Source organism: Salmo salar, chromosome ssa18 (assembly GCF_905237065.1).
Source record: "Salmo salar chromosome ssa18, Ssal_v3.1, whole genome shotgun sequence".
NCBI lineage: Eukaryota > Metazoa > Chordata > Actinopteri > Salmoniformes > Salmonidae > Salmo > Salmo salar.
Window position 1 is genome coordinate 63,953,911 of NC_059459.1, and position 13,624 is coordinate 63,967,534.

Here is a 13,624-nt window from a genome sequence, read left to right on the forward strand (position 1 = left end):
AGTCACAAGCAACGTCGCTCATGTCAGAACTACACACACAGAGAAGTCAGACAAAGAGAGGCACACACACACACACACACACACACACACACACACACACACACACACACACACACACACACACACACACACACACACAAACTGAAGATAAAATTAATGACAATAGCCCCAAACATAAAAAATTGCTATTCATGCTGTAATAACAGCATGTAACACTTGCTAAAATCATATCATGTTTTTTTATTCAACTTTTATTTGAACCAGGAAATCCATTGAACATAAAGAACATGTTTTCCACGGGAGAGCTGGTCAAGATGCCACTATAAACACTGGAAAACTACCACAAGACCTACAGCTGGTCTGCGAGCCTCTATGGGTTGCCTTAGAAACGGAGAAGACAGGCAGGAACAACAGAAGCTGACCCTATAGCTCCATACAACCTCTCTCTCTCTCTCTCTCTCTAACATCCTCTATTGGATATATGGGTGTCCAGAAGAGGCTTTCCTGACATTTAGCTTCCCTAGATAACATTATACTGTATTGGACCAATCAGATGGAACTGCATTTATGACTAAGAGGGAGTGTTTCACGGGACGTACCTGAGCTCCAGGAATTTGCTCATACCGGGAACCAAAGTGGATACAGTGACAATCCATCTGGAACAGGTATTCACTGTACTTAGTTAGAATATTTGATTTGATTTATTTACTTATTTGAATATGTACAGGTTAACAACTGGGCATTAAGACATATTAACAGATTGAGACGTTATATTGCAGAGAAACACTGTAGCAAGGCTTCTGTCATTCTTACCTTTATCATGCACAGAGGATAGGTTATTTTCAGTTCTGCCATACTCTCATAGACAGAACCAATATCAGTTCATTTTAGAATTGCTAATGTGAAGAAGTGGTTCTCGTCTTTAACTTCCCTTAACATGGCGGCCGGGGAGGAAAAGTCAGAGTGTAATTTACTAATGTTGGCCTGTGTGTGTGTGTGTGTGTGTGTGTGTGTGTGTGTCGGTACTTAGCACCACTAGATCCCCAGCCACCTACACCCACACACACACACACACACACACACACACACACACACACACACACACACACACACACCGTCTCCTGGCATAAACACTGACACAGAATCGCACCTGGCTCACACACACTAATGCACACACACACACTCTGATGCACACACTCAATCACATAGACACACACACACTGACGCACACACACACACACAGTGATGCACGCTCATACACACTGCTGGCTGGTGTCTGCCCCCTTGGCAGTAGCTAGGTCTAATGACTGTGTCCTCACCTCATGTCCCCTCCCCCTGACCCCGATGACCTTAACGTTAACCCTTCCAGCTCCACACTTTTCATTTGTGTGATGTATTATCTGTGAATAGCTTAGTTACTTTCTATTTCTCGTGTGTTTTTTCTTCTACTTGACTTTTTAATGAATGTTTCATAGTAAGGGAAAGGAAAGGGACAGGGGGATACTAGTCAATTGTACAACTGAATGCTTTCAACTGAAATGTGTCTTCCTACTACTGATATTGATTAATGCATTGTTGTGAAAGAGCAAGAAAGAAAGTCATTTCACTGTACTAGTGCATGTGACAGTAACAACATGAAACTATCTTACCCTAGACACCAATAAAATGAGAGGATATGTAATATCATGTTGTAAATAGTGAAATGAGCAGACATTCTCCTTGCTGTTCCCCCATATCCTCTCTCATGCCCCATCTCTTTCTCTCTCAATCCCTGTCTCCACTTTTTCTCTCTCATCCTCAGTATGCCAGAGAGGGTGTATGGGTTCCAGGGGCAGAGTTTCCACAAGCTGAAGAGGGCGTGTCTGCGGCGGGGCAAGCTCTTCCAGGACCCCCTCTTCCCCCCCTCTGCACTGTCACTCTTCTACAAACGAGACCCACCCCCTGGACTCACATGGAAGAGACCACGGGTGAGAGATTGGGGGATGGAGGGGAGAGAGAATTGGAAAGAGTGAGTGGATGAGTGCTAAGGAGGCGCAAGTGTCAAACGCAATTTCATCCATTTCTGGAATTTTCCAGCCCTAAAGCCAGGTTTGGTAATTTACCTGTCTAACATCAGCTCTTGTGCTGAGGTGGGAGGGGAGGCAATAGTTGAGGTGTGTCCCCAGCTAGCACATAACGTTCTAAGAACCATATGTTTGTTAGAGCTTGGTGAGAGTGTGGTTGTCCTATGGTTATTTTGCATACAACCTTCCCACAATGTTCTGAGAATGGTGCAGGATACCCAGCTAGCACATAAGGTTCTGAGAACCATGTTTCTTAGTTGGTAATTTCAGTACTTCAGCATAATGTATTCTACAGATTTACTCATGGTTCTGTTTAAAGTCATGTTCTCAGAATGTTCAGAAAACATTACAGCGTTCTTCTGTGGGAATTTCAGTACTTCAGCAAAACATTTTCTGTAGGTTTCCTCATGGATTGTGTATGTGAGACATTCAGAGGGTGAATGGGCAAGACAAAATATTTAATGTGGTATGTTAAGAACTGCAGCTTTGATGGGTTTTTCACACTCAACAGTTTCCCGTGTGCATCAACAATGGTCCACCACCCAACGGACATCCAGCCAACTTGACAACTGTGGAAAGCATTGGAGTCAACATCCCTGGTCCATGCCCCGACAAATTGAGGCTTTCCTGAGAGCAAAAGGGAGTGAAACTCAATATTAGGGAGGTGTTCCTAATGTTTTGTACACTCAGTGTATATAAAACAAAGGGAAATAACATTGTTGACTGCACTGGACCTGAGAAGATTTCATTCAGCGCTAATGGGAAGTTTTAAGACCCACAAAAAGCAGGTTTTACTAACGCAGGTGATAATGGATTTAGCCATGATGCACAGTGCCCATGGAAGGAGAGATGTGCCTTTTGTGCCGGTGAATCTCATATTTAGAAACATTTAAAAAAAAATAGTTTCCCTGCATTTCATTGAATTTGATAAAAAATCAAGCATAGCCTTTCCTTCCACTTAATCATGTCTGGTTTAGCAGCATCGCACAGATGCATCTTTTTATCCTGGCCATCAGCCAACAGACTATGAATAAAGTTTTTTTGAATGGTCTACTGAGAGTGCTGTGACATATTTCGGAAGGTTTTTGCCCTCATGCTTTTTCAATATTCACAATTCACATACCTGCATACTTCATTTTGCTTGTTCAAATAGGCTACCCATCCCAATTTTCGAAGAGCACTCCTTGCCCAATTATCAAAGACACGCACCTCCAAACTATTCAGTCCTCCTATATTAACTATGGATTTTTTGGAGAATCTGCCTAGCACATAGACAACGATACAATAGTGTAGTCAATTTTTGCCTATTGACTACGTTTGGCATGTCCATGTCCAGACTGCAATTTACAGGAGGCCTAGCCCCTATATATGTGTGAACGCTGTAGCCTATGTTTAACAATATATTTCCATATTGAAGCAAAGCAAGTTGAACAATGTGGACCACAAACATGTTCAACATATTTAGCAAATATGGGGCAGGATATTTAACGACCTAGGCTAATATTCAAATTGGAGTTGATGACAACGCAATACATAAAAGACCGTAAATCCCGATAACACATTATTCCATCAAAATCAATCAGTCAATGTATTTTTCTGTCTAAAACCACACACTCGTGCTGGACCTCTGGACTCCCCTACATGCCCTTTCCCCGTGGCAGGGGGCACCAGTCTAAGTCTCCAGTCTAATTCTAGTCATCCACTCAGCAGGTTTTATTCCAGATCTAGTTAATTAAAGCATTTCTAAAAGGACCAGACGCGTCAGGACAGAGAAACCCGACCCGGTCCAGAGTGTGTGTGGCGCGTGTTGCGGATTAGGATCTGAGAAATGACCAGGGTATCAGTGTGTGTTTATAAAAGAAACGCTTGATTTAAATAGCATATGTCTGTGATGACGAGTGGGGAAGGGAAGTGTAGTGGTGTGTCTTCAAGGTTGGCTATTTATTGGATATGAGGTTGTGGTTGTATGTAGTCTTAACATGTAAGGCATACAGTGCATTCAGAAAGCATCCAGACCCCTTGACTTTTTCCACATTTTGTTACGTTACAGCCTTATTGTGAAATGCCTTATTTACATAAGTATTCAGACCCTTTGCTATGAGACTCGGAATTAAGCTCAGGTGCATCCTGTTTCTATTGATCATCCTTGAAATGTTTCTACAACTTGATTGGAGTCCACCTGTGGTAAATTCAATTGATTGGACATGATTTGGAAAGACACACACCTGTCTATATAAGGTCCCACAGTTGACAGTGCATGTCAGAGCATAAACCAAGCCATGAGGTCGAAGGAATTGTCCATAGAGCTCCGAGACAGGATTGTGTCGAGGCACAGATCTGGGAAGGGTACCAAAAAATGTCTGCAGTATTGAGGGTCCCCAAGAACTCAGTGGACTCCATCATTATTAAAATGGAAGAAATTGTCCATCCACCAAGACTCTTCCTTGAGCTGTCCGCCCGGCCAAAAACTGAGCAATCAGGGGAGAAGGGCCTCAGCCAGGGAGGTGACCAAGAATCCGATGGGCACTCTGACAGAGCTCCAGAGTTCCTTTCAGAGTACCTTCTAGAAGGACAACCATCTCTGCAGCACTCCACCAATGAGGCCTTTATGGTTGAGTGGCCAGACAGAAGCCACTCCTCAGTAAAAGGCACATGACAGCCCGCTTGGAGTTGGCCAAAAGGCACCTAAATGACTCTCAGACCATGAGAAACAAGATTCTCTAGTCTGATGAAACCAAGATTGAACTCTTTGGCCTGAATGACAAGGGTCACGTCTGGAGGAAATCAGCTAGCTAGCTGGCAAGCTATGATGTACTTGATTTGAATTTGTTCTGCTGCTTACATCTGCCTCTTACTAACATGCAGTCGAATTGTCCCCTTCTCTGTCCCTAAAGCCTGTCGCACACTTCCCAGTCGAAACAGTTATTATTTGCATATTTTCGGACAACATTTTGTGGTGTTTTGTTGTTCAGCAGGTCGAAGTTCGGTAGCCGAAGTCTATGCGCCTTTGTCGGTGATTGGTCAACAGTATGGACAGGATGGATGGGATTCTTCCACTCTAGTGTCATTCAACTAGTTTTCGTGTACATTTTTGATAAATTGATAAATAAACTTGAGAAATACTGCACCAAAAATCTTAGTTAGATGTAAAATTGCGCAACTAATACCTCCTCTGCAAAAAAATCCAAATGAATTACAGATTTCTCGATTTATCTTAGATTACTTCTGACTATTTTGCTACAGTGCCTCAAGAGGGACAAACATTAATATTGACGCTTTTTCTAGTTTTTCAAGCAAAGGTCTTATGCGAGGGAGTATGCGTGGCACAGACGTTCACTTCGCCAAGCCGAGTTCTGCTAGGAGCAAACCGAACCTAGTATGGGGGCGCCTTAACAGTGAGAGACACACCTGACACATCCAACTCAAAAGTAGCCTCCTATACATAGACAAAACTGCCACGGGGGATGCCGGGACTTGTTTTTGGATGGAAGCTGTAGAGATCGGTAAGAACTGTCACTTCTGTAGCCAAATATCTCATTCATAATATTATATTTTTTATGTATTAAACAAGTAATGTCAAACTGTGTAGAATTGCAAGGAAATGCCTTTTAAAATGTCCAAAAACCTTCTGTCTACTGTTTCGCGCATGCTCCTACCAGTATTCAAGTCTCCCCGTCCGGCGCCCGCAGTCAGTGTCCACTGCATGCAGAGGAGGGCACTCTTGGGGCAGTAGGGCGGATGGAGAATTTTCTGATATTCAAGAGCTTATGAAATTAGCTAGTTTGATGTGCAATTCATTTCACTTCAAATGAAAAGCAAAATGAAAAGAGACTCAAAATGTAATGTTAAAAGTAATTCATAAAATAAATAAAAAATCCACAGAGCTGACAGGGCACTTTTCTGTAAGAGGGCAAAAGGGCCGGTGCTGGAGGACTGGTTGAGCCCTATCTGTGCACATGCCTGATACTATAGGTGGTAGCTAACCTCACTCTTTTCTGTAGTGTGTTCCTCATGCTCTGTGCAGGTATTTTAAGCGTGCATCCACCGGGGGTCAAATGATAGGATGACATCTGTCACCTCACTCTGCAGTGAGACACACACTCACTCATATAATCGCGCACGCGCGCACACACACACACAGGATGCTTGGACACTGTGAACTTCCCTTACTCAGCTATCATCCAGTCAGCTTCATACTTCATCCATTAGGTTGAACATGATATCATCTAAGGGAAAATGAAGTTCATAACTTTTCTAAAGTTACATTTGTACAGGTTATGTCCTGTGTGGGCGTGTGTGTGTAGCAGTGTGTGTGTGTTAGTGTATGAGTGTGTGTATCCTTATAACTCTGCTGTGACATGATACTGTCAAAACTAAGATCAACAGCTCCAATTGGACAGGATCACTCTCTTCTACACTGCTCTGACATCAAAGTCAAATAAGCGTAAACTGGATCAACACACTAGTCCTGACAAATACAATGGCACCATGACAAGATAAACTAGATCCAATAGGCTTACTGTACTGTACAGTATGTTGCACCCAGTTTACTTTTGGGCCTATAATACATTAGAATACTCTCTCTCTCAGGAGCTGTGTAAGGACCCTCGTCTCTTTGTGGACGGCATCAGCACGCGGGATCTGCACCAAGGCAGTCTGGGTAACTGCTGGATGGTGGCGGCCACTTCCTGTCTGGCCTCAGAACCCTCACTGTGGAAGAAGGTGAGGGGTCAATGGGCAGAAGATAAATCTCTGTAGGTCACCTCACTGGTTTACTTCCTGGTCACTGATTTAATTTAAATTTCACTGAGAGGTCTTGATGTTCAGTTGCTTATAGCTTAATCTGACATGTTAGCGCTGGGCTGGACCAAAAACCTGCACACCCTGTGACCACTGTAATAACACATTCAATAACCACCCCTGAAAACTTAAAAAAAAAATACATTTATTTGATTGGTTTAAACTACCAGGTCATTCCTGACCACGTGGAGCAGGAGTGGAACCCCAAGCGTCCCGACCTGTACGCTGGAATCTTCCACTTCCGCTTCTGGCGGCTGGGGCGCTGGACAGACGTGGTGGTGGACGACCGCCTGCCGGTCAGTGAGGACGGAACGCTGCTCTTCTGCCGCTCAGCCACGCCACGGGAGTTCTGGAGCGCCCTGCTGGAGAAGGCCTACGCCAAGTGAGACTTTAAACTATGCTAAAGCCAAGAACCAGCTGAGAAATTAGATTTCAGGTTGGCTAAGAGAAAGGTTGTTAATCAGTCAATTCATATCTTATTGTCCCAGTTGCACCTAGTAAATTGTTATCTAATGAATACATTATAAACTGGGTGGTTCTAGCCTTAAATGCTGATTGGCTGACAGCTGTGGTATATCAGACCACGGATATGTATACCACGGGTATGACAAAACATGTATTTTTACTGCTCTAATTACGTTGGTAATCAGCTCATAATAGCAATAAGGCACATCGGGGGGTTGTGATATATGGCCAATATACCATGGCTAAGGGATGTATCCAGGAACTCCGCGTTGCGTCGTGCAGAAGAACAGCCCTTATTGGCTATATACCACACCTCCTCGGGCCTTATTGCTTAAGTATACACCTCACAGCAAATACACACTTGACAAAATAAACCCCATTCCACCCCTTCAATGTCTCTCCTCATCCTCAACAATTCCCCTCTTTCCCGGTCTTCCGACCTTCGTATTCTCCCCTCTGTTCCCAAGCCACTAATCTCCCCCTCTCTTCTCTCACCAAGGTTGAACGGCTGCTATGAGGCGTTGGAAGGCGGTAACACGGCAGAGGCCCTGATCGACTTCACAGGGGGTGTGTCAGAGCCCCTAAGCCTGGACAGGGAGGCCCTCACCCTGCACCTCAATCAGAGGAGGGCATTGTTCCAGACCCTGGCCAAGGCTCATGGACGCAGTGCCCTCATCACCTGCTCCATACGGGTCAGTGAACAATAGACGTTTCTCTGTTTAACTGCAGATCTAGGATCAGCTTACCGTCCCCAAAACGTAACAGCAACCATGTGTGGGGAAAATGTTTAATTGACCTTAGATCAGTGAATTAGTACTAAAAGATCAGCTTGAATGTGGAACTTTAATCCATCACAATACCAGAGACCATTACTGGAGGCCTCAATCTAAACTGGTGCCCACATGCCCTAGATATTACATGTGCATGCAGGGTGGTAATGAATGGTTTGGGATTGGGCCAGAGAGATTCTATGAATGTCATTCTAGCAGAGAGGTCACCTCTGAATACTGTACTGTACTGGGTCATAGAGAGACAGTTGGCTATATAGTGGCTATGTTAACCATAGTCCAGCATTAACAATGTTAACACCAACCTTTACTGTACTATGACAGGAGTGACACTGCATGCTCTCTATCCTGGCACGTTCTCTTGTCTTTGACTTGTTCGCTCTCTGCCCTTCCTCTTTCCTGTCCTCATAAACACTCCAGATGCATGCCTTTATTGATTAATGATCTGTATTGTTTATTGTGTAGTTATAGTATCGGGCATGATTCATATTAAACAAATCAGGGCACCTTCATAGAGTGCCTGTATTGTGTATTGATATTAGTGTATTTCTATTGTGTAATGTATTGCATATCTGTATTCTCTCTCTCTCTCTCTCTCTCTCTCTCTCTGTCTCTCTGTCTGTCTCTCTGTCTGTCTCTCTGTCTGTCCCAGCCAGCAGAGGGGGAGACAGTAGAGTCAGTACTAGACTGTGGTCTGGTGCGGGGCCATGCCTACGGTATCACCGCGGTGAGGAAGATGCGTCTGGGGGAGTGGTCGCTGCTGGGTGGCTGTGGTGGTCGCCTCTGCATGGTGCGCATGAGGAACCCATGGGGTACAGCCGACTGGACCGGGCCCTGGAGTCAGGGGTGAGGAGGCTACTACTGTACTGTTCATAGGTATAGGTCAAGGTAGCCCCACTTGGGTCATAACAAATGTCAGGATCTGGCTAGAAACATGTTTTTGTCTATTTTGGTTGGCCACAAAATTGGAGGGTCTCATAGCAAAGCACAGATGAAGGGAACCACTGACACAGAGCCCTTTTGCTCCACCTTCAGGTCTCAACATTGGCAGCAGGTTGGTCGTGGTGAAAGGGAGAAGATGGGCCTCATAGTCAGAGATGTGGGGGAGTTCTGGTAAAGACAAACAGTCAAATAAACGTTACTCTTTTAACAGAAAACAACTCCAATTCTCAATGCGTAGCATACGTTAACAAATACACATCAATTCGTCCTGAAAAGCTAAATAAATAGGGGTTTTCACCTCTCCTCTCAGGATGGAGTTTGAGGACTTCTGCCGCTACTTCACAGACGTGGTGGTGTGTCGTCTGGTGGAACGATCCCTGCTGTGGCCCAGAACTCACTGGAGAGAAGTACGCTGCCCTGGGGAGTGGGCTCCAGCCCCTAACACACCCGGCACCCTCCTCTCCAGGCGCCAGGCACCCAACCTGGGGAAGAATGCTGCCAAGCCTGGGGGGTTGAACCAGACTCAGAGAGGGGACCGGAAAGAGGCAAGACTGGGGGAGAGACAGAGGGGAGGAGGAGGGGGAGGAGGAGGTCGAGCTGTTCTTGGTGGAGGGAGAGAAAAAATGGCTGTTGCGAAAGAAGGGGAGAAGAAGACGAAGAGGAAGGAGGAGGGGGTGAAGGAGGAGGGAGAGGTGGATGGAGGATGGGATGAACAGGCTGATAAGAAGAGTAGGTGTGGAGGATGCATCAACCACAAAGACACTTTTCTACACAACCCCCAGGTGAGCCTACACTTCAGCTAGGTTTATGCTCATAACAACTGGTTAAATGGTTCCAGGAAGAGGTCCAGTTTATCCTACACTCACAATACGTTTGGTTATGACTGGGTGGGGGAGAACTGTCTCGTCCTAATTTAGCTGTTACATTCGGACTGTAGTGATCAACACATTCTTGATATTCTGAGAAGGACACTCAGGATGCTAGAATAGTATCTCAAATATAGTATGCATATACCACAAGCATGCAAATAGCTTGTGTTGCTGAAATTGTAAGGAATTAAGATGAACTATTTGGGCAACTGCTACAATCTTAATGGCATGGAAATAGACCTGTGAAAGCCTATTCAGAGTGGTGCTGTTGGAAACAACATTGCTAAGCTAAAAACAACATGGCTGACACTAAGCTATATTAGTGGTACTCTAAAACTGCTACTGTAGGACTCTCTCTCCCCCTTCTCTCTCTCTTTCTCCCCTTCTCTCTCTCTCTCCCTTTAACATTTTTTTTATCCCAGCCCCCATCCCCGCAGGAGGCCTTTTGCTAGGCCGTCATTGTAAATAAGAATTTGTTCTTAACTGACTTGCCTAGTTAAAAAAAAAGGTTGCATAAAAATATAAATAAATTCTCTCTTTCTCCCCTTCTCAGTTCATGTTTGAGGTGCAGGGAAAGGAGGATGAGGTGTTGATCTGTCTGCAGCAGGAGGACAGGAGGATAAAGAGGAAGGATGGAGGAGGAGAGAATCTGCCCATCGGCTTTGAGGTGCTGAGGGTGAGTCACAGGGCTTCAAAAGGGCCACTGTAGAACGCTATAGTACAGCCGAGGTGTGTGTGTGTGTGTGTGTGTGTGCATATGACCGTGAGTGTGTGAATGCTCCATATTTCCTGTGTGTGTTTTACCCTCTATTCATTCACCCTACACCCCTGTCATCAGGTGGAGGTGAACCGGCTAAGCCGTGTGCAGTGTGTGGTGGAGCAGGCAGCGAGCTCTGTGTACATGGACTCCCGTAGTGTGGCCCTGCGAGTGTCCCTGGGCCCCGGCCGCTACGCCCTCCTGCCCACAACCTTCCAGCCCGGGGCCACCGGACGCTTCCTGATACGCCTCTTCTCACATTCCCACCTCAGACTCAGGTTAGGGGTGGGAAGGGGGAATGGGGTGATTGTTAGAAATGAAGGAATAGAATGTACTGTATGTTAGGAATGAAGGAATGAAATGTGTTAGGAATGAAGGAATAGAATGTACTGTATGTTAGGAATGAAGGAATGAAATGTGTTAGGAATGAAGGTGTTAAGAATGTCAAGTGTTTGTCTGAGTTTCCCTCTGCATTTAGCATGTCAGCACCAGATAATGATCGATTGTATCGATTCTCCCCCTTTTCCACTTCACTAATATTATTTATCTCCCTCCCTCTCTCTCTCTCTCTCTCTACCTTCTGTTAGTGAGTTGAGAGAGGAGTTGCCTGCTCCCTCACTGTGGCAGTGTTGTCTTCCCCAGCCCAGTATAGTAACCACCGTCTACCTACGTCGAGCATCTGGACTCAGCCAGCCTAAACAGACAGGTATATATTACATCACTGTGACATTACGCCATAACATTATCATAACATACATTATCAATATCAGAACATACATTTTACACATACAGGATTAATATCATAACATACAGGATTAATATCATAACATACAGGATTAATATCATAACATACAGGATCAATATCATAAAATACATTTTACACATACATGATCAATATCATAACATACATTATCAATATCATATCATAGCATATGTGATAAACATACATGATCAATAGCATGCATTATAAACATACATTACCAATATCATAACATACATTATAATTATACATGATCAATATCATAACATGCATTATCAATATCATAACATACATTATCAGAAAATATATTACCATCATACGGAATGGTGGCTTTTACCAACTGGCCACATGTAATCTCATCGTATACAAACCTCGATGTCCATCTTTTACAAGATTACAAAGACTATAAACATGAGACTAATATTCTATGTATTGTGTCTGTGTTGTGTAGCACCAGATGTGTATGCGGTGATCTGGTGTGAGGACGACACCATAAGAACACGTGTGTTCAAGGAGGATGGAAACCCAGAGTTCAACATCAGAGCCATTTTCTACAGGAGAAACCCAGACGCACATATTAGCATTGAGGTTAGAAATACACACATCTCAGTGAGACAAACACAGACACATCAGTTAGACACACACACACGCACACACACACACACACACACACACACACACACACAGGTAGATACAGTAATTGAAGTATTACGATTGTAGTTATATTCAGGGACGTAATATTTGCTTTTCTTTGTATGTATGTGTGTGTGTGTATGTATGTGTGTGTATGCTTGCACGTGTGTGTGTGTGTTTAGTTGTGGAGCTATGGTCTACTGTGGGACACACTACTGGGCGGGGCTCGGCTCCAGACTAGCGACAGTGAGAAAGGGCGGAGCCGAGTGATTGACCTGCAGGGTGGCCAATCACGGTCAGGATCCAGGGGCTCTATCTATGTGGAAACCTCATCCAGCGAATGCCTAACAGACTTATAACTGACAGCTGTGGCTTGTACCACCCACGATACAACCATGCAATCACTGTTTTTCTGGAAGAGGCCGCAGATTTGGATGAAAATGTATCCAGTTCAATAGCTTTATCCATTGGAACTCCCATAAATAACAAAGACAAATACCTCTTTGAATTAACTTAATGCATATACACTGAACAAAAATAATTGCAACATGTTTCATGAGCTGAAATAAAAGATCCCAGAAATGTTCCATATGCACAAAAAGCTAATTTCTCTAAAAAGTTGTGCACACATTTGTGTACATTGATATTAGTGAGCATTTCTCCTTTGTCAAGATAATCCATCCACCTGACAGGTGTGGCATATCAAGGTGTACATTGTGCTGGGGACAATAAATGGCCACTCTAAAATGTGCAATTTTGTCACACAACACAATGCCACAGATGTCTCAAGTTTTGAGGGAGCATGCAATTGACATGCTGACTCCAGGAACATCCACCAGACCTGTTGACAGAGAATTGAAAGTTAATTTCTTTACCATAAGCTGCTTCCAACGTCGTTTTAGAGAATTTGGCGGTACATCCAACCGGTCTCACAACTTGCGTGGGCGAGTGGTTTGCTGATGTCAACGTTGTGGTACAGAGTGCCCCATTGTGGCGGTGGGGTTATGATACGGGCAGGCATAAGCTACGGACAATGAACACAATTGCAATTTATCGATGGCAATTTGAATGCACAGAGATACCGTGACGAGATCCTGAGGCCCATTGTCGTGCCATGTCGCAAGGATCTGTACACAATTCCTGGAAGCTGAAAATGTTCCAGTTCTTTGATGGCCTGCATACTCACCATGTCATCCATCGAGCATATTTGGGATGCTCTGGATCGAAGTGTACGACAGCGTGTTCCAGTTCCCGCCAATATCCAGAAACTTCGCACAGGCTTTGAAGAGGAGTGGGAGAACATTCCACAGGCCACAATCAACAGCCTGATCAACTCTATGTGAAGAAGAGGTGTCGCACTGCATGAGGCAAATGGTGGTCACACCAGATACTGACTGGTTTTCAGATCCACGCCTATACCTTTTTAAAACCTCTTAAGGATCGGACCCTTTTTCAAATTTTGCCTAAAATGACATACCCAAATCTAACTGCCTGGAGCTCAGAACCTGACGCAAGGATATGCGTATTCTTGATACCACCTTTTTTTT

General features: G+C 44.3%; 1 protein-coding gene across 1 annotated transcript; it reads left to right on the forward strand.

Annotated features, from left to right (window-relative positions):
- Nucleotides 1–281: 281 nt before the first annotated feature.
- Nucleotides 282–13,005, forward strand: LOC106577643 (calpain-5). The gene is made up of 13 exons (XM_014155942.2): nt 282–665; nt 1,802–1,967; nt 6,654–6,785; nt 7,034–7,245; nt 7,828–8,020; nt 8,769–8,962; nt 9,152–9,229; nt 9,369–9,840; nt 10,481–10,603; nt 10,766–10,962; nt 11,272–11,390; nt 11,896–12,032; nt 12,260–13,005. The coding sequence occupies exons 2-13, from the start codon at nt 1,803–1,805 to the stop codon at nt 12,434–12,436; spliced, it is 2,199 nt and encodes a 732-aa protein (XP_014011417.2). The 5' UTR covers nt 282–665; nt 1,802; the 3' UTR covers nt 12,437–13,005.
- The last annotated feature ends 619 nt before the right edge of the window (nt 13,006–13,624 follow it).

Coding starts and splice junctions, on each gene's coding strand:
- LOC106577643 (XM_014155942.2), top strand. CDS start 1,803: ATGCCAGAGAGGGTGTATGGGTTCCAGGGGCAGAGTTTCCACAAGCTG. Junction 11,391..11,895: donor CAGCCAGCCTAAACAGACAG/GTATATATTACA, acceptor TGTGTTGTGTAG/CACCAGATGTGTATGCGGTG. Junction 12,033..12,259: donor ACGCACATATTAGCATTGAG/GTTAGAAATACA, acceptor GTGTGTGTTTAG/TTGTGGAGCTATGGTCTACT.